The 21921-nt window shown below is 41.4% G+C and overlaps 2 protein-coding genes across 2 annotated transcripts in view; one reads left to right on the top strand and one right to left on the bottom strand.

The window, feature by feature from the left end:
* The window catches only part of EEFSEC (eukaryotic elongation factor, selenocysteine-tRNA specific), a 63927-nt gene extending 59694 nt beyond the window's left edge, over positions 1 to 4233 (bottom strand). The window contains exon 1 of the mRNA XM_072421204.1: positions 3897 to 4233. Coding sequence (XP_072277305.1) covers positions 3897 to 4179 — 283 coding nt within the window. The 5' untranslated portion in view covers positions 4180 to 4233. The remainder of the gene's footprint in view (positions 1 to 3896) is intronic.
* Positions 4234 to 9745: 5512 nt separating this feature from the next.
* Positions 9746 to 21921, top strand: part of RUVBL1 (RuvB like AAA ATPase 1) — a 16172-nt gene continuing 3996 nt past the window's right edge. The window contains exons 1-9 of the mRNA XM_072420552.1: positions 9746 to 10006; positions 14467 to 14553; positions 15679 to 15811; positions 18432 to 18583; positions 18836 to 18925; positions 20044 to 20193; positions 20859 to 20922; positions 21082 to 21280; positions 21520 to 21622. Of these exons, the coding sequence (XP_072276653.1) occupies positions 9866 to 10006; positions 14467 to 14553; positions 15679 to 15811; positions 18432 to 18583; positions 18836 to 18925; positions 20044 to 20193; positions 20859 to 20922; positions 21082 to 21280; positions 21520 to 21622 (1119 nt within the window). The 5' untranslated portion in view covers positions 9746 to 9865. The remainder of the gene's footprint in view (positions 10007 to 14466; positions 14554 to 15678; positions 15812 to 18431; positions 18584 to 18835; positions 18926 to 20043; positions 20194 to 20858; positions 20923 to 21081; positions 21281 to 21519; positions 21623 to 21921) is intronic.

Here is a 21921-nt window from a genome sequence, read left to right as displayed (position 1 = left end):
AAAACTCTGATAAATTAAGTTACCCCAAGACATATGCTCTAATCAAGAGCCCCCTGTGATCGTCAGCCAAGAAGTAGCCTTGCCGGTGAATAGCCAGACGGCGATTCTGCACAGCGCAGGAGATATGAGAAATTAAATCACGGAGGGCATTGATTCAGTTGTCCTTTATTCCATTTAAATCTTAATTTCTTGCAGGCAGCAGCTACAGAGACATTACGGGATTTACAGAGCTGAAATCACTGGAGACTTGTCAGGGAAAAAAAAAAAAAATAAAAGAGCTGAAGTGGTATAAATGTTCAATGGATTCCCACAGAGATCAGCAGCAATTATTGGTTGGCCTGCAGGAAATGCCAGGTAATTAGCATGGGTTAAAGAGGAACCCCAAATAAGCAATAGAGAGTCACATGACTATTCTGTAAATGAAGGCAAATACATTGTAGCTTCCGCAATTTTTGGGGGGGATTTATAAACAGGAACTTTTGGAACCAATAAGGTAACTAACACCCTAAAGCAGCCTATTAACCTATTTAACATGGGGCAACCCTTGAAATAACTTTCAGGTCTTCATGGAACTCTTCTTATAATTACTATATCCACAGATCACAGTATATTATTGTGTTGGCCAGCAAGAAGAATTCCTCCTACATTGCTGGCCATTGAGAAGCATGTCATCCTTACAGATAGCCAAAAAGTTCATTGGTGTCACTTAAAGTGACCTGAGAGGTCGAAACCGCTCATTGCTCAAGAAACACCTTCTTCTGTTGGAATCCTGGTCTACACATCTGTATATGAAGTACAATTAAAAAAAATGTAATAAAAATGCAAGCATGCAAAAAAACACATTATTATAAACAATAGTAACCCAAAATTCATATTCTCTAACAATACACTTGTGCCCTCCAATACAATCTAGAAGTCAGGCCAGAGCCCAGCGATTTTGCACGCCGCCTATCCAGCCCCCAAACTATTTAAACAGACACTGGCAGAAAGAACAAACTAAAAATAATGGCAATATAAGATGGCTGAAACTGATTAAACTTGATCACATGCAGAAAAAAAACAAAGAAGAGAACCAGAGACCAAGAAGGAGCCATTGATGTGTCACTGTGACCTGCACCCACTCAGGAGAGACTGGCTGCTCTGGAGAATGGCCCATTGTCTCGTCATGTGGGCGTATTTTATTTCTGTGGGAAAAAGGAATCACGTGGGACTGCAACAAGTAAGCGGACATTTTAGTAATATTTCTGCTACTAAATATTCAAACAAATACATAGAATTCTACAGGCGTATAAGATTTGGCACCAGGTCCTTAAAATGGATCTTTTGGTAGTTTGGAATTTATTCCTGACATGCCCCAGTATTAGGCTGGACATACTTTTACCCCCCAGGCCAGATACCTTGTGACAACCTCCCTTGACCCACACATGTGGCATATGAAACCAGATTTGCAATACTGCAACTCTGTGTTCTCCCCAGCACCTTTTAGCTGGGCGCTACACCCAGCACTTTTCAGTAACCACATGGCTGTGGTTACAGAGTTGCATTTCAATACAGGGGCGGCTAAAGAGTTGCATTTCAATACAGGGGCTGCCACCCGCCTACAATTTCTTCCCATCCAGCTTAAAAAAAATTCTGGGTTAAACACTAACAATAGCAAGATCATAGATCTAATATTAGGAGTAGCTTAAACAGAAATAACACAAACACCTCCAGTCACATGACTACAAAGACAACATAAAAGCAGTACTAATACAAGCAGAACCGAGTCCACAGTCACAATGAGACTTAACTCATTCAGTGGGAGAAAGCTTTATAGAAGATAAGGGTTTGCTGCACTGCTCCCAGAAATGTCCCTGGGGTGAATGATGGATGTTTTTTTCATAGAAATGAATGAGCATTATGTAATGCAATGGGCCTGATTTATTAAAGCTCACAAAGAATGGAGAAGATAGACTATCACAGGAGAACCTAGGTGTTCTAGCAAAAATAATTTGCTATTAGTTGGCAAATATTTTTAATCCTGGACCAGATCCATTCCAGGTTTGCTGGGTCCCCCAGGTTCACCCCATCTTCTCCAGCCTTTATTAGGAGAGCTAAATGAGGGGCAATCTGTTCCGTATTGACAAAACCTTAAATTATCCACAAAGACAATCAATTGACAAAACCTGAAACACAAATCGGTACATTTATGACATGACCAAAAACCTGTCCACAGAGACTCTCGTATCATATGAACCCAACCTGAAATGGGTAAGCAGACTGATTCATTAAATTCCATAATAACACAAGAAGAAACCAGGCTACAGACATATTGGGCGTGATTTATTAAAGCTCTCCAAAACTGAAGAAAATAGACTATCATGAAAGAACCTTGGTGATCCAGCAAACTTGGAATAGCTCTGGTCCAGGATTGTAAACATTTGCCAACTAAGAGAAATAGAATAGCAAATATTAGCGAATGTTTTTTAAGAAGTCCACTTCAGGGTTGCTGGATCACCCAGGTTCTCCTATGATAGTCTATCTTCTAGAAGATAGTTCATATCCTCTGGTTTTCTCCTTGGAACTTGGAAAGCTTTAATAAATCAGGCCCAATGAATACCATACGGATACAACCTGCGACGGGTCTGCAGAAGCATTAAGAACCATAATAGGAACCTAAAAGGAAGGTGCAAACACAATTAGTACAGCATTAACCAAAAGAATATTCACAGACATATTCAGTACTGTACTGACACAAGCAGAAACGTTTCTTGACCAGGTCAATAGTGGGCACCCTATGTTAGAAAATTTGAGGTATGTAGAAAAGGGTGCCATGGCATCTGGTGAGCAGTCCAGTGATACCTTTCTTTAAAACATTCAATCCTCAAAGCCCTTTGCAGCATGCCGCGGATGGTCGATTTAAATTAAGAAGCAATTACCTCAACAAAAAACTATTGGGCTGTCACTATTCTCTTCCTTTTGGACCAACATCGTCTATAAGATGTTTTAACCACTCATTGAACCGTAAGTCTTGTTTGCGGGGATCAAAATTTTCCTTCAGACCAAGAATGGAGAGAGCGAAGCGGGGTGCTGCTCGCTCATTCTCCCCCCCTCCATAGAACAGAACAGCGATGTATGTGCGAAGCTCCTACATGCATCTTTCAGTCATTCCAATAACAAAAGTCTAAGGTGTGTACATAACCTTGGGCTGAGATCTCAGTCAAGAAAATAGATAGTGGCCCCAGATGATCCGTAAACAAAAATGGCTCCTGGCTCTACTAGATACACCATGAATTTATAGATCTCTATTAGACCTTTGATCTAAAACTGTGATTAGTTGCTTTAATGCTGCTATGCACCCAGCAAACCGCACTGCAGGTGATGCTCTGTGCATGGGGTTTGCATGTAAGGTCCTTATATTTACAGTGCAGGGGAAGAAAAGCAACTACAGAACCAGAAGTAACATGTCGCTTCCAGGAACCACAGATACAAACAAAAAGCTTGAAAAGGAATAGATGGGAATGCAGTTGGGGAGCTGTGGCCATACAATAAACATCCACTGCGTTCTGACATCGAATCAGTAAGAGCGCCTGCAGCTTCCATTTATCTTGGATGAAGCCAGGAATAGTTGGCACTTTTGTGACAACACAACCAGAAATGGAGATGACAGTTGTCACCGACAGTAATAAACATCTGGCAGGTGTTCTACCCTTAACTAAAATGTGCTTTTGCTGCTATCTCTATTATTTGCTGTCCTGGAGACCCTGTATTACAACGGTGCCCTGACACATGGGGTACTACAAGTCCCAGAGTGCCATGACAGGTGCAAAAATACCAGGCCCAGGTGTCGTGACAGGTAAACAGCCACCTACCCCAGGTGCATGCTGGGACTTCCTCCAGCAGCATGGTCCACTCACCTCCTATGATGGTCCTGATGAGGGAGGCATGGCCCGGGCAGTCCACCAGGGTGAATTGGAGGCGGCTATAGCCGGTGCTGTTCAGGTGTTCGGGGATGGGCACGGTGAATGAGGAGAAGCCCAGGTCCAGGGTGATTCCTCTTTCCCGGCTCTGTGGATTCTTATCGAAGGCGGCGGTGGAGGAGATGGTGCTCAGGGCCTTGGCCAGCGATGTCTTGCCGCTGTCGATGTGGCCCAGCACCCCGACATTGAAGTTCAGCGTCTCCCCCTCTGCTGAAGCCATGAGCAGCAGCCGTGCGTTCCAGCGTGTTGCCAGAACTCTTCCGCGTTGTACGTCCTTGCCCTTCCCGTCAGGAACAGCAAACACTAAACAAAAGTTCCGCCTAATCTAAGGTTCGGCCTAATGTACAGTAAAATCATTTCCTATAGTCAGTTCAAATTATTAAGTATTTCATTTTACACCTAACTATACTAATGGGTTTATTGTTTCAAGAGTGGAGAAGAATTAATACTTTCTGAGTTAACTTTTCTGTATCTCCATTGGGTAGATTTATTTGTCACCATGACTACTGTAAAATAAATGGAGGTTCAGAGGGTTACTGAGAACAATAAAACATTGTCAGAAGTTTCAACTTTTTCACATTGCCATTTATACTTACAAATAAAGAGCACCTAAATTTAGTCTGCTGTTTATATTTAAAATTATGTTCAATGTTAATAAATGTCAAGAGTATACAGATTTCCTAAGCAATTTTTTGGTATGCTTACATGAATCTGCTGCAACATTTTGTACCTGGAGTTCCTGCCAGCAACACTAACCCCCTCTCCCACAATTCGATTTTTCATGTTTTACAGTCAGCCATTTTCTTTACTGAAGCATTAAAATGCTGCAATGCAATAATATACTACAGAAATAAAACAAACCTACACTAACATAATATCAAAATGAAGCTTTCTGTATGATAAACCCTGTGCAATTAGGGCTACAAAACAGCTGCTTGGAAACTGGCAGCACTGGGGTCCAGGATATTCTTTCTTCTCATATAAATATATTTCAAGGTTAAATGGCCACCCCAAAAATTGACCTCAGGCCTGATTTATTGAAGCTCTCAAAGACTGGAGAAGAAAGACTATCATGGGAGAACTTGCAAAATCCAGAAACATTTAAATACATTTGTTCAAAATAATTTGCAATTAGTTAACAAATCAAATCTCCATTCTAGGTTTGCTGGATCACCCAGATTCTCCCAAGATTATCTACTCCAGTCTCGGAGAGCTTTAATAACTCATACTATATGGCTATGTTAAGGATATGTGAGGGACAGTTGGTGACATGGCTATCACCTGTACAGCTCTGTGCAATATGTCTGCACTATAAAAACACTTAGGGATGACAGAACTAATAATAATTGCAGGATTTTATTTGTTTTTTGCAACATGACCATTATGTCATTCATTTTTTATGTAGAATAGAGAACAGATAAAAATCCAACATGGCAAATTAATAATTAACATTGGGGGAATGATATACATGTGTCAGAATTTCACGCAATCATTCCTCTTGGTCATTTTTTTTAGCTGATGTGTGTACAAATCTTTAGACCGGTCAATAATTTAGAAAGTATCACTATAAGCCCAATATTCCCAAATTAACCTCCCACCATTTTCATACATTTCAAAGTATGATTGTCATTAGACAATCCACAGATTTACATATGTACCTGGAAAAGGAAGCCATAATCCAGTGAAATATGGTTCTGTAGACAACTTTCCCAAAGGTCATTTGAGTTCCTCTCACCTCCTATTTTGTTCTCAGGACAGGAAGTGAAGGTTATTCTCCCCAACAGGACGCAGACACATTGACGGGTTTTAAACATTCCTTACTCAATCCAAAACTAAAAATAAAAATTTTGGCTTTAGTTACACTTCCTGGTTAAAACGCAACTTATGTAAAAATGCATTAGAGACATATAAGTTAAATAGTTTGCCCTTCAATAAACAATATTTATTACCCAGGAGTATCACGAAAGACCTTGGTTCATGTCCATAGATTGTACCTTTCCTTTGTAGAAATCCAATCCTAGGACGCCAATACATTGGAAATGTTTAGCATATGAAAGTCTTACCCAAGAGAGATGTAAAACTGACCTGTGAAATACATTTCCCTTTATCATCAAGGCTTTGTTTTCATTCCTATAGCAATCATAGGATAATCACACTTAGGGAGTAGGAAGTGATATTGCCAGGAAAACCGAGGTTAAATGTTCAGGTCTCACACATGCACTTTCCTAGTTATATGCGCGAGGACGCACTCCAAAATAAACACCGTTCTTGACAGTTTAAATCCATCACGCTTCAACAATATTTAAATTGTTGAGTGGAAACTGAGCGCACTGGGCAAATCCATCCATTCCAACTTTAAAAACAACTAGGCTCCTAATCCCACTTAGGTATCACATGACGGGGAAAGTAGACATTTTTATAAAGACGTAGGAAAACCTGCTAATGGAATATAAAACTGTTTTGATATGTTTACCTCAGTTGTACATTTAGATTGAATTATTTATCGGTTTGCTTGGTTGGCATTTAATTGGCTTATATTCTTTAGCCTGTTCTCAGATGGGATTTGACTTGCTGCTCTGAGTTTGAGTAAGGTCAGATGGGTGAATTAACATGCTGGACAGTTTTTAAAGGATCCAAGACTGCTTAGTAGATGCTGGATAGTTAAATTAGAACTCTGAAGATCCATTTTTTATTATTTAACCCCTTTTCTGACCTATGTGTATTCTGTTCATGTTGCATCTTGGTCAAGCACCACTGGTTCTTTTCGAGTAGAACTACACTCACGCCATTCTGGCCATTTGCCATAAGCCTTGTCATTCGCATGCAAACATAGACTTGGTTTACAGTATTCCAAGACTTGTGGGGCTGTTATTGTGCGACCCCTAATCAGTTCAAGATGAATGCCTTACACTGACAACCAATGACATAAAAGCTGCCATGACATAACTGAACCACATTAAAGTATATCTAAAGCCAGGGGCAGACATAGGGAGGTGCAAAGTGTGCTACTGCATGATGATCCCAGATCTCCCCAGCCAACATGGGCCCCCATGTCAGTTTTGCACAGTGGTCCACTGTTAGCTATGTTTACCACTGCCCAAAGTCTAATGTAAGACCCCTGGTCAAGTGCCAATTCTTCGCCCAGGAACCCAACCTCTTATTTTAGCCTTTATTAAGCCTCAGCTAAGCTAGTTGCACTGTCCTAGCACATGTTTCCTCAAGACTTGAAATGATGCCTATGGAGGGTTAAAGGACTGGTAGATAACCAGGGAACCCCCAAGACAGAAAGGGCCAGAGGAAGAAACAGGGACTATTAGATGAAGACAAGCATCTGGAACAGTAAGTCCAGTTAGTAAGGCCAGAAGTCATACATGCTGCTGTAAAAGTTGAATACTGCAGAGTTTCAATGACAATCTTGTTTAAAGCTGACCTCACACACATGACAGCCTGATTTCTGAAAACATATAAATCTGGAGCTGGATTTTCCTTGGAGTGTGCCTACTGTGCCCATTGGTAAATCCAGTGATTTTATTGCCACTTTCACATTACTTGTGTTTATTAACCTTATAATAATATTTTATATAAAGGTTTGCCATCTAGTGGCTGTCTATATATCACACCTGCAATTGGCACTCTAAGGGCACAAACCCAAGTAGTGTGTTGCGCCAACGCACATGTTTACATTCGGATTGAATATGTTTGTGTGCCAGGTTGCAATAAATTCATAATGGCACCTCAAATGCACCTTACCAGCACACTGCAGCACAATGCACAGCTGCAAACTGCACTTTCAAAAGCACAGCATTTGCAGCAGGTGACAGTTTTGCTATGATGGACGTACAGACTCTGTCAAGTAGTAGTTCTGTTCTAGAAAAAAGGAGCAAGCATAAGGTGTCATGTTGAGCTGTTATACTATAGTATTATTAAATAGCAGTCATTAGTGGACAGTTGTTAGTAATTCAAGAAGGTGGATCACAAAAAATCCCAGGGACTCCTGTACATACTTTAAATATTCGCCTTAAATGGTCATAAATATAGGTTATAATATATTATAATCATTATATTATATTATATTATATTATATATTATTGATACATGATAGTTTTGGGTGAAGAGAATCTAGTGTGTGCATGGACCCTAAGCCTAGGCACACACATCACCTACATGATCCTCACTAATGACCCTCAGTGATCATCAGCGACCAGGGAGTAATCACTAGCAATCGCTACATGCACCTGCTTGAAATATGAATCAATTACCCAATTTATTAAATTCACTTTTGTAACTTTACAAAAATTACATTCAAATCCTTGGAATAAATTGGAAAAAAATTAAATGAGTGGCACCACAAATCAAAATTCCTAAAATGTGGTTAAATGTTCTGCGTATAAGGAGGCTCTTGCATGCAAGTGGGACAAGCCTGCAACAGAGGAGTATACATACGCACCCTTCCTGCTCATGACGTTAAACAATGAGTGTAGTTGAGTGGGAATTTTGAGGTCCAGGGGTCCCCTGCAGCGATCACTGATTCCTCCTATTGACCTCTATGCTACCATGTCTTTTGTGGAGGTGGAGGTACACCATAATGCGGCGGGGACCATGAAATTGACATACAGGAAGTGTCAGTATTTTTGAGATTTCCAGCTGAATGTTTTTTTTTTTTCATTACTACAGAGCCTGGTACCATGGGCATCTGCAAGGTGGTATTCTATGTTTTTGTTGCCAAGGGTGCTGTAGTTTGAGTCGCTCTGAGGGTCTGATTATGCTTGTGGTGGTTCAACATAATGAGCCATATTTATTAAAGTTCTCCAAGACTGGGGAAGATAGATCGACCTCTCCTAACCTTTTTACCACGCAGGAACCCTTGAAATAAAGATTGGCTCTTACATTGCTTGCCACTGGGAAGAATTTCACTCTTACAAGGAATTGCTCATTGCTCAAGGAACCCCTAGCAACCTCTGGAAGAATTCTGGTTGAGAAAATCTACAATAGACCATCATGGGTGATCTAGCAAACCTGGAATGAATCTAGGTCAGGATTGAAAATATTTGCCACCTAATAGCAAATTATTTTTAAGACATCCACTCCAGGTTTGCTGGATCCCCCAAATTCTCCCATGATAGTCTTTCTTCTCTAATTTTGGAGGGGTTTAGTAATCCAGACCCAATTTGAGGTGGCAAAATGCACTAAACTTTTCTGCAAAGCACAGGAATGCACTTGCTCCATGTGTAGTGCTGTTCATTTTGAGGCGCTCCAATGGATTGTACAGCACACAGCAATGCACCATTCTGAACATATTGTGCTTTGACTTGTGCTTGCTTGTGTGCTTGCTTTTTTGTCTACGTTGACAAACGGGAGTGGACTGTCTTAAGGCAATGCACCTTAATGTATGTATTAATGCACCAAAAGTGTGTATTGGCCCCCATGGCAGCATAGACAAAAGTCACATGATGTAAATTGTAGATTTGCATATTATTTTTGCATTATTGATATATTTACAACATTTGTTTCTGTGTAACAACACAAAATTAATTTATGTTTATTTTTATTATCTTTTTTAACAAAGTGCAAAGGTCAGCCTGTGCCGGGCTCCCATGAGCCCCCACCTGGGGCTTCCAGTACTTTACAGACCGTTGTATAGCCACAAGGCCGCGTTGCTAAGGCCTTAAGAGGCTCATAGCAACACAAGCGGAAGCGGCTGTAACCTGGGAGGAATGGCACTAAGCTGGTCCAATCGGCAATCGAAACAAGCGAGTGCCATCAAATCAGATGTTGCGAGGGGTGGGCCTTGGAAACCGCGTGCTTGTGCGCCTGATAGCCCGGAATTCGCGCTCTGGTTTGAGGATAGAGACTACGAGGAGAACGGAGGGAGCCCAGCATCACCGAGAGGATCAAAAACCGGCAGCATGAAGATCGAGGAGGTTAAGAGCACCACCAAGACCCAGCGTATCGCCGCACACAGCCATGTTAAAGGACTGGGCCTGGATGAGAGCGGCATGGCCAAGCAGGCGGCGGCCGGGCTGGTGGGGCAGGAGAACGCCCGAGAGGTGAGCAGAGTCGGCAGCTTTTTCACCCAGGGCCGTATGTATGTTTGTATACAGGCACCTATTCTATGCCATAGATATGCAGCATGCTCGGCCTGTGTTATCTTTATTGTTTTTATATTTTATCCGTTTCCAACATATTATATGATAATTGTGAATGGGGGATGATTGTATATGTCTAAATTTAGATTATCAGCCCTAAGAAATTAACCAAATACAACATTTTAAAGAAATGTTTCTCTTTTGGTATGAAAACAAAGTGACCGGTTCTCTTTAAATCTAACCTATGGTACACGCAGGGCTCCCTCACCACCAATCAGGAACCCCGTGACTGATTGTGTGCTTACAACTGGTTATTCAGCTCGACATGTGATGTGTTTTGGATCTGAGGATTGGTTGCCAAAGCAATGCATCCTGGGAGGAAGTGGAGGTCACATGTTACCCCATACCAGGAAGTACTGCACACAAATAGAGGTAGTTGGATATCAGTAGAACCAGTGATTTGCTCTGTTAGATGGGATTTCATGAAAAGCAAATTTCAGATGTTAAAAAAAATGGGTGTGTGATTGTCACTAGGACAAAGAGCTTACACCTTTCCATTCTGCTAAAAATGTGCTTTATGCCTCAAATAAATCATATTATATCATGTCTTATAGCAGAATTAAATCTGCATGGCTTAGCTGTCTACGTTCCAGCACAGGGAGCCGCCATCTTATTTCTCTTCCGAACAACCCTTGGCCATTTTGATTGGCCGTGCTGGGATGTCATACCTCGTGCGCAAGCATTCATTCACAGGAAGCTGGGATTGCTGGGTTTCCTTGGCAGCCAAAGCTGAGGCAGCGCATGCACAGAACCTGGAGCAATCAGGCAGGTAAGTTGTGTTATTGCAAAACGGACATCACCTGACCCCTTCTGCAATAATGACCGGCCTGATCATGGATCTTCTGAAATCGTTCGTTCTTGCACATTGTACCGGCTCCTCTTCTGGACTAAAATTGCTTGCTCTGATTTCACTGCACACTGTGAGGTTCTCACAATGTACATTAGAAGCTGCAGCAGTCAAAGCCCGTCACATTTCCTGTCTGGAGGTTGTCTGTTATCTAGCCCCTCCCAGCCTGGCTGTCCCTGGCCACGCCCCTCTCATTCATTGTCTTTCAGCTCTCCTAACAATGGAAACTCTGCATCACATGATGGTGTTACCTAAGGTAGTTTGCATTCAAATGCCACTCATTGTTCCAGACTCCTCCAGGCAAATTTAACTTTATACCCCTAGTAATTACATCAGTGCTTGATCAGTGTACTTCTAGCCCCTTTTAGCTGGGCTCACCCCCCGTATATTTTTGGCTGATTACTAAAAAGTTGGGTCACGATACAGGGGCCGCCACTAGCGCACCCAGCTTAAAAAATTTCTGCGGAGAATACTGTTGATTTTTTCCATAACTTCTGTTAACTCAGCCCCTGAGGTTGGCTCTTATCTTTTGTAAGCTGTGCTTTGCTAGTGCATCCCACCAGGAATAATCCGCCTACTTTCCATGCATCGAAAAGTAGTGTCATCACTCGGCCCAAAATAAGATATGTTAACAATACATTTGAATTAAAATGTAATTATCATGTTAATAAATGGGGAAGGGAGGGGGCTAGGGAAGACAAAACATATAAACTTTTTTGTTTCTTATGTAGGTAAGGGCAAAATCTCCTTTCAGGTTTGGTGCGGTCTGTGATTAACCTCATGATTTTTCCTGGTAGCTACTTCTACTGAAATACAGAACAAAGGAATGCCATACGAAATTCAATTGTACAGTTTCTAGAACATGAATGAAGGAGTTATCTGCAGTGAAAAGCTTTGTTCTAGGGGCAGCTGTGAAACAGGGATTTACATTTACACCCACTTCCTGTTCCATATCAAGAACAGGACGTAAAGGAGACTTTTCTCAATTGGACATGGTTAAGTTTAGCACCTAAGTCAGAGTTTCTTGGCTTTTCTTTTAATATGGGTAACCCCTTCAAATACCGTTCAGGTCTTGGGGAACCCCTTCAGTGTTCTCCCCAGCCCCTTTTAGTTGGGCGCACCACCCGGCACTTTTCAGTAAACACCCGGCTGTTTTTATGTGGGTCCTGAAGAGTTGGGTCACAATACAGGGGCTGCCACCTGCCTACAATTTCTTCCCACCCGGCTCAAAAATATTCCTGGGTTGAGCACTGCCCTTCTATATTTACTATAACCACAGCTCACAGTACATTAGTGTAGTGGTCAGTGGGAAGAATGTCACCCTTACAGACAGGCAAAAAGATCATTGGTGTCACTTAAACTGACCTGAGAAGCAAAAATTCCTTATTGCTCAAGGAGTCCCTAACAACCGCAGGAGCCCTGGTTGAGAATCACTGGTGCAGATTATATATTATGTATGGTCAACAGTGTTCTCCCCAGCCCCTTTTAGCTGGATGCAGCACCCGGCAATTTTCAGCAACCACCCGGCTGTTTTTGGGTGGTCACTGAAGAGTTGGGTCACAAATCAGGGCTTTCCACCCAGCTAAAAAAAAATTCTGGGTTGTGCACTGGTCAGCTTTACACACCTCTGTCCCCACTCCTTGGAGATCCATATGCAGCTCCCTGGTAGACACCACTTTAGGGGTCGCCTGATCAGGCTTTTCTTCCACACTTTGCTTTACATCGCTATTCATTTCTATGGGAAAACCTTCTGCCATTCATCCCAAGCACATTTCTGGTAGCTGTGCAGCAATCCCTCATCTTCTGTAATGCTTCTCCCACTGAATGGGTTAAGTCTCTCTTGAAATGCTCAAAATTTATTTTGGCTGCCTCTCACATGTATTTTTATTTACTGGCCAAGCTGTCCATGGTTTTCATTTGATGTGCTCTGTGTGGGAAGGCTGTCAGTGAAGCAGTGCACAATCTGGAAAGGCCTCTGACAAGTCTGGGCGATGTGGGCCATGCTGTGGGGTTATCTGATGGCAGCAGAAAACTTGCCGTGAACCGGTGATTGGAGGTTTTGTATTTAGGGAAAGATCAAAGCTGCACAAGTCTCTGTCCCATTGATTCTTCATGTATACAGTTGGAGCTTCGTCCTCATTACTGTGCAAGTATCGTGGGGCCATTCAAGGCAGAATTCAAATGTCTGGAGGCACAGTCCAGAAGCATTAAAGTCTCAATATATAAATAAGACTGCAGATATAAAGAAGACCTGTATTTTATTTATAAATCTGAGGCTTAGGAGAAGGAATGGTACCATATAGATGAACATTATAATGGTGATTTAAAGGGGAACTCAACCCCACAATACTCATTTGTCCCTAATTCCTCACAGGGCGCCACCATCATTTTCTTTCTCCTCTTCCTGTTGGCCATCTTCTGCAATTTTGATTGGCCAGGCTGGAATGTTGCGGGAGTTAATTCGTTTTCCGGCACACACAGGTTAAGGCGGGATTGATGGGTATCCTGGCAACCGGCGCTAAGCAAAAAAGCCAGTTGACTTTCATATTGGGGTTGGATGTAAATGTCAGTAGATATATAAACATTGGCAAAGTACCCACCACTCAAACTAATCTGCCCTCCCATTCCACAGTTTATTACTTACAAATTACGGACACCAAGGCCACAGATTTACATTGCATACTTGCACCGTACACCCCCTGTTAATTTCCGTGGGGGCCTCAGCTGTTCTTGTCTGGAGCCATCCAATAGAAGTGTACCTGTTCTGTGCAAGAAGCAGAGCAGCTGGGGATATAAACAATCTGGGTCTTGGTAAGTTCTGACCTATGGAGTGTGGGTTAGTTTAGGTCAGTGTAAGGGGAAATTGGGTCTACTCATTTCATGCAGAAGTAAACCAAGTCAGTACTCACCTGTCCCCGTTCAGTCTCTGTCATCTGCTTCCTTCATCTCTTCCACATTCTGATCCTGGGCCATCCTTATTGCCTGGGCCAGGATGACATAACTCCCTCACGGGAATGTGGGAATTTATCAGTTCCCAGCATGTGCAAGGGAAGCTGGGATTGACAGATATCTCTGGCAACAAAAGCTACACCAAGCTTTGACAACTGGATGGCAATCGGGTAGGTAAGAATAGTTATTGCAGAACAGATATTGCCTGTCCCTTGCAATAAATATCTACCAGATCACCAATTTTTATAATCGGATTTTAAGAATTTAAAAGAAAGAATTTAAGGCAACATGCATTCTGCAAAAGAGGTGGGGTAGATGGTGAGGCAGGTGGGTATTAACTTTTAACCTGCAGGCAGGGCCTTGAGGGATTTTTGGAAGTGAAAGGGTCATCTTAAAGGCAGCAAGCCATCACAAAATGTATGTTTCACCTTTCTAGTTATCTTTACCTGCTTCAATAAAATACTGGTAAAACATTTTTTAGTCGCCTTAACCTTTTTTGGTGAAGCGCACATTTCTTGCATATTGGTTTAAACCTCTGCATTCTTTTTCCTCCTTTACATTGCAGGCTTGTGGTGTCATAGTGGAGTTAATTAAAAGCAAGAAAATGGCTGGGAGAGCGGTGCTGCTGGCTGGACCTCCTGGAACTGGCAAGGTAATGGGCGTTTCACCTGCATCTTATTTAGCCGTGGAAAATATTGAGCATGAAAGTCAGAATGTTCATCACAAGTACAAGTGCTGGCAATGCCCCTATGTGGTGAAATGTTCCCCTTGCATCCTCTGAATCGGCTCTGTGTTTGAGAACAATTAAGCATGCTTTCGTTACAGAGCTCATAGTTGACTTTTTACTGATCCATGCTTATTAAAGAACATTAATGTGAATAAAATTACCATAGGGGCAATGCTGTGATTGATGATATGCTGTTCAAGCTTTTCACATTGTTCAAATGCGCTTTCCCTCCAGGGATTGTTGTTTTGTTGTCTTTAAAGGATAATTGCACGATAAAATGGAATGCAGTTGTCAAATTTGTCCTCTTCTGTGACCTAAATTAACCCACCATGTATGTCATAGATGTATTCATACCAAGTTGCAACAGCTGGTGGTTCTCCTGTTTACATCCACCACCACAACATTATAGCGCCATAGTCAAGCAGAGACAATCTACTGCAGCACTGAATGTAAACAAATGGTAACCTTCAGCCGTGGACCTTGGTAAGCATATGTCTGGGGGTTAGGGTGGGCAAAGGTTAGCTTAGGTCAGGAAAAGAGGTGAAGATGCATTTTAGCTTTCCTTTGTTCATGATTGTGAAGGAAGCTGTCCCTGGAAACAGACACAATCCATCCCATAATAACGGACCTCACATCAGGGATTCTGCATCTTGTTTTAACAATCAAGGTTGCTTTCTGTGTTGGGAAACTGAAGTGAGTTCAGTTGGGCTAGCTGCGGGGTCAGACATAAGGGGCGCCTTAACTCAGTTCTGTAATGGGGCCCACTGTTGGCTACGTCCACCACTGCTGGCTTTATACATCCAGCATTTCTCACTGTGCCTGCCCATTATAGCCCCATTGAACGTTTTTGAGCTGTAATATACAGAAGCAGGCAGGACTGTGGCAGTGGGATTATGTATAAATCTGTGAAAGGTAAGTGGGCACACAGGATAAGTGAAATGTTTATAAAAGTACAGTTACCTTTTTTATTTAGTTTTGCATAGAACATCTGTAGAAAAAACTATTCCTCATAACTTTTTTTTTTTTTTTTTTTAATGCTTTACTTTTCAGACTGCTCTAGCCCTTGCTATCGCACAGGAATTGGGCAGCAAGGTGCCATTTTGTCCCATGGTTGGAAGCGAAGTCTATTCCACAGAAATTAAGAAAACAGAAGTGTTAATGGAGAATTTCCGACGAGCTATTGGTAAGTGATGGCCAAGGGGTGTAGTGAAAACCTAAGTTTGCCTTTTGTGTTGCTGTACTTTTTATTCAGTACAAAAGAACAACAAAATGTTATTTAGTAGAGGGAGATTTTGTCAGATTTGTACTGCATTTTGTGATTCTGTTAGGCAGAATAGTTTAGTTAGGAAGGTAGGGGAATGGGACACCTCATTACTTTCTGCGTCTTTGATCCAATTACAGAGACAGAACGTACGGGCAAATTGCTTTGTTGTTTATTTTCTAATCCACTTTATTATATTTAAAGGAATTTACTCAAATAAATCTCCTGAAGGGTTCACTGAACCCTCTAAATTCCATACTTAGTAAGCAAATGTTTTCAATCCTGGGCAATATCCACACCAGGTTTGCTGGATCACCCCGGTTCTCCTGTCTTCTGTCTGTTCTCTGTCTTGGAGAGCTTTAATAAATCAGGCCTGTTAGGCATGTGTGTTTGCTGCAGATTAAAGGTTAAAAAACACCTTTGCTTCGGGTTCTGGCACACAGGCAGCAGCCGGGCTTTACTATGCCCATGCCGGTTGATTGCATCCTAATTAAAGATATTCCTTTTAGGCACAGTATCTCTCTCAATCGCAAAAAACCTGGAGTGCTTTATGATTGCTGTAACACAGCATGGCAACGAGGTGTTGTGGCAGCCAAAAGCTACAGGTAATGAGCTGTAAAAAGTTGTTGCATGGACACAGCAATCGAAGAGGATCAGTGAGCAGGTTTTATTATTGAAATCACAAGCGATCGTTTTCTGAGCCCTGAGCACAACTGCAGGAGACAAATCTCCTGCTTTAATCCCAGAGTCAAATAAAGCTTGACCCCTTATTGATTTTTTTTCTCTCTTTACCAAAGAAAGGGGCAGTCAACATTATCTTAGCCTTTAAATTCTGTCAAGTCAGGGCCAAGGTGGGGAGGGTACAAAGCAGAGAAAAACCTCTGGAGCAGAAATGAAAGGCGTCTGCAATATTTCCTTCGTGTGATGAAGTTGCCTGTCAAGCAGGTGGAAATTTGAACCAACAGTTGAAACCTGTGTCATCCCTGTTGTCATTCGGCGAGATAAGAGCCCGAGAGTTAAATCATCACTAACAGCCGCCGCTATTGTGAGCCGCAGTACATTCTCTAAATGTCAGCACACGGGAAGGTTCTAAACAAATATTGGATTTACTGAAAGACTGGGGGGTGGGGGGGGGGACTCTTTTCTGGAATTTTCAATTTAATACATGGATTGGGATTAGCAGCAAACATCCTAATAGGATTCTTCCAGCCTTTTGTAAATTAAGCATCTCATTCTAGGGAGAGCCTTCAGTGCTGGAAGAATCTGTAACACGTTTAATTGCTGCAATGGCTGTTAAGCTGATCTGTTCAAGTGATGATGGCACAGTCTCTTTAGACTTGTTGATCAAGTGGCAAAAAAGGGGAATTGCTGCTGGCACGCTGTATTCACAGGTTTTTGGGGCAATTTTAGGCATAATAGGGAACGCAAATAATGATCGGCAAGATATTTGGTATTCACCTTTTGGCCAATAGGAAAATACTATTAGAATATAGTATTGGAATATTAGAATATAGAATATTACCAAGTCATGATCATTATGAAATCCTTTATTGGTTTTGTGTGTATATTATTATTTATTATTATACAGTATTTATAAAGCACAAACATAATACACAGTGCTGTACAATAAATAGGGGTTGCAAATGACAGACAGATACAGACAGTGACACGGAAGGAGAAGAGGACCCTGCTCAGAAAAAGCTTACAATCTAAGAGGTGGGGGAAGTATCACACAATAGGAGGGGGTGTATGGAATGGTTGGAAGTAGTGAGGGTTTGAGACAGAAGACCGGTAGGTGAGTTTGAAAAGATGGGTTTTAAGTGCTCTTTTAAAGGAACAGCAAGTAGAAGCAAGCTGAATAGTGTGTGTGTGTGTGTGTGTGTGTGTAAATTTCTTTTTTTTTTTTTTTTTTGTAAAATTTTTGCTTTACAATGGAATATTTAATACAGGGTGTGTATGTTCTTGCGCTATCTCTCCCCTTTTCCCCTTTTGCTCCCTGTATTCTCTCCTGCATGCTTTCTCTTCACACCTCCCAGTTTATCTGTTGTCTCTGAGCCCGTTGACCTTTTCCCGTTACTAACCTTCCATACCTTGTTCTGCAATCTGTATCTCTTTGTGGATGCTACCATTTTGCTAGAAGCTGAGTCAATAGACAACACAGTAGTAACATCACCAGATCCCCCTCCAAATCTCCTTAGAATAACATTGAGGAGTTCCATTATTTTCTTTGTGATACTGGAGGGCCTTAAAGCTTAAAAACACATCTTCCTTTTACGGGAATCTTTTGGATACTGCACAGACCTCTTTGCTTGGAGGGTCATTGTTGGACCCCCCAGGCCATCTGATAGAATTGGGTCTCGTGACCATGGATTTAGGTAAGCCATAGAGACATTTAGAATCCTAGTATGCCTTGATGTGTCCTAATATGTACATCAGCATGCACTGGTCACATGTTAGATGAAAGAGATGCCTTCATTGCACATTTTTTACAGGAAATCTTCACAAAATGTTTAATTGTAATTATTTTGCTTCTTTTCCATAGGGTTGAGGATAAGAGAAACCAAAGAAGTATATGAAGGTGAAGTGACGGAGTTAACTCCTTGTGAGACTGAGAATCCAATGGGAGGTTATGGCAAGACCATCAGCCATGTTATTATAGGTCTGAAAACTGCCAAGGGAACCAAACAGCTGAAGGTGTGTGTATACTGAGGCCCATGTACAAAATCTTGCTTCCAGAACTTTTATGCAGGAGAGGAATATATGGTAGTATATTTTAGAAACTAAATTAATACCTAAACTGCATTGGATGTTTAATGCCAAACTTGCAATAATTTTGTTTGCAGAAATGTCCTAACTTTTACAGTGTGTAAAGACATACTTGTGTTTTATCGGCATATAGGATGTACTGACACAAATCTCATATATGTATATTTTATTTCCACACAGTTGGATCCCAGCATCTATGAAAGTCTACAGAAGGAGCGGGTAGAAGTTGGAGATGTCATCTACATTGAGGCAAACAGTGGAGCAGTGAAGGTAAAATTTTTAAACTTGTAGTTTTGTATCCCATCATTGCATTTGCTTCTTTAAGTTGTTTTCATCTTATCAATATGTGTATAGCCTGCATTATGGATGTATCTATAGAAAATAGCTGCAGATCTTTTGTTTCCACACTGAACTTACATGTTAACTAATAACGTGACTTGTTTAAGGTTAAGGAGTATCACTGACCCAGTGTCAGGTAATCGGAAAGTATTGAAGCGTAAAAAAAAGCAAGACTGGCAGGGAAGCATCTTTCTTAGAAGAATTGGTCAGCAGTAGGAGCTCCCATGCTTCTGGGCAAGTGAAGTGTTTACCTGAAGTGAAATGTTTTCCAGAAAAAAGGATAAATTCTAAAATCTGGAAGAATAAATAGCTAAATTACATTGGAGAATTGATTTCTTCATCATCAATCCTGTGAAATAAGTTATTTCTCCTATTAGAGGAAGTAATAAGCAACATAAACAAAAATTTGCATGTCTCCTTAAAATTTTTTGTGATCCATAAGGGTCCCTGTTTAGAAACTTCCTCTTACAGCCTGTCAATGCTTGGTTCTTGTCCCCTAATCATAATTGTTGCCACTTTTGTCAGATTCACCCCTGGTGGAGACAAGGGGCTGTACGGGCACACAGTCATAGTGTAACTTCTAACTATTTGGTGGAGAAGGCTGAGCTGCATTCTAGATAAAACTTTTTGCTCATGAACCCAAATAGGCATATGTTCCCACTGTCAGTCCACCCAATTCACTGAAGTAGAGCAGTTTGAGTATGGGACAGTGCTGCACCCATTTCCTTTAAAAATTAAACTTTAGGATAGTAAGTTGGACCTTTTGAAAATTGATTCCTTGGTGTTTGATGTGTCTTACTGTTGACAGTATTGCTGCACCAATCTGCTATGTTTATGATTTGTATGGGGGCACATGAATTGGCTGTGTTGGCATTCACCGTAGAGGTCCAGAAGCACGTAGGCCTTTTATTCCCAGCTTTCAGCAAGGCAGTAATTGGTGTGCGGCTCCCTCTGTATGTTATCAGCAGCCTGTCAGTTGGGGATTTGGCAAACATGATGACAGCGCACCTGTTCTCTTCCTCTAACACTGTTTTCTCCACTCCAAACAGAGGCAAGGCAGGTGTGACACCTATGCCACGGAGTTTGACCTTGAAGCGGAGGAATATGTCCCACTCCCTAAGGGAGACGTCCATAAGAAGAAAGAAGTGATTCAGGATGTCACGCTGCATGACCTGGATGTGGCCAATGCAAGGCCTCAGGTGGGTGCTGGCAACAATTTGTGGGTCAATAAGGGAGGGAATGTTTTTATCAACTGGTAACAAGTTTGTACAATTGCCTGATTTGTATAATTGCCTGATTTTTTTGCAATTTTCCAGCATTTGAGAAAGTGGCACTACCCGATCCAGCAGCATGGTGAACTTTAGTGGGTGGTCAGGTTGAGCTAAATTGGCTCAGAGGTGATGGGATGCTAATTTGCTAACAAACTAGCAACTAAATATGTTGTGTATCAGGATTGTCAAAAGGTGGAACAATTCTGATTATTTGATCAAAAGCTCAGTGCTTTCTTTTTGCAAGTGAACAAAAGTCTTGCCTTGGGCAAATGCAATTTTCTGTGATTTCTGTTTGTAAATCCCCCAATCAATGGATTTTGGTAATTCTGCACAAGAATTTTGAAAGCAAATGTAAGGTTTAAGGGTTCATTTGCATGTTGATCTGCACTGCCCAAAGCAAGATTGGTACAATTTGTTTTATGTCCTGTGTTCAGGTCACACAGACACACTGCAGGACATCTTAATAGCATGGGTTTAAAATTTGCTCTGCAATGCATGGTGAAAAGGAACTTGCTTATACACTATATGTTGTGACCTAAAACACAATGATTGATTTTTGTTCAAATACCAATATGTGATATTTCTCATTGCAGGGAGGTCAAGATATTCTTTCCATGATGGGTCAGTTGATGAAACCAAAGAAAACCGAGATCACAGGTAATTCTAACAATTCATGCTCCTTCTTATGGCACCAAACTAAAACTAATTTAATGATTATTTTAAGTTAAAAGTCAACTCTTCATGTTTTAACTGCTATAAACACGGTGTAGTCTTTTATGTGGTATGACACTGTAAGATCCTCTTTTTTTATTTTAGACAAGCTTAGAGCAGAAATCAACAAAGTGGTAAATAAGTATATCGATCAGGGTGTTGCAGAGCTGGTCCCTGGTGTCCTGTTCATCGATGAGGTGCACATGCTGGATATTGAATGCTTCACCTACCTCCACCGAGCCTTGGAGTCAACACTCGCCCCCATTGTAATTTTTGCTACCAACAGAGGAAACTGTATCATCAGGTACTTGTGGCATCATAATCATCTTGTATTGTCATCGAGCACTGTGTGTGTCTGGTACCCGCTACTTACCCATCTGCTGCCTGTATGTTCTGATTCTGCCTGCTAGCAATGAAAGTATTTATATTTCCATTATCTTCTGAATGAGTACTATGAGTGAGGCACTTGTGCAAAACTGATGAAAGAGGGTAATGAATATAATTGTGCAATATCCTGATCTTTATACTATTATGGCTTTTCAGAGGGACAGAAGATATTGTCTCCCCACACGGGATCCCCCTGGATCTCCTGGACAGGGTGATGATTATCCGGACCATGCTGTACACCCCACAGGAAATGAAGCAGGTGAGGACAACTTGACAAAAAAACCTAAATAATTTTTCTGACCTTTGTACTCACCACCCTTGCCAAGTAAAAGAATCCATGTTGGGCCACATTAAAAGGCCTTGTATATTAGAAGGGATTCAACCCGCACAGGAAAGGATGTTTGGATTTGGTTACTTTGGTATTGCAAGGCCATTTGTGATCTCCCTAAAAGAGGAGGCATAGAAACTTTTTGGTTAGGTTTTTTAATATGTTTGCAAGGCAAAAGATTGATGTATTCATGACACCAGTTTGAAAAATGTTCTTCTATTGTTGGCAGT

The sequence above is a fragment of the Pyxicephalus adspersus genome, chromosome 8 (assembly GCF_032062135.1).
Source record: "Pyxicephalus adspersus chromosome 8, UCB_Pads_2.0, whole genome shotgun sequence".
NCBI classification, from domain to species: domain Eukaryota; kingdom Metazoa; phylum Chordata; class Amphibia; order Anura; family Pyxicephalidae; genus Pyxicephalus; species Pyxicephalus adspersus.
This window is presented reverse-complemented; position numbering and strand designations above follow the sequence as displayed.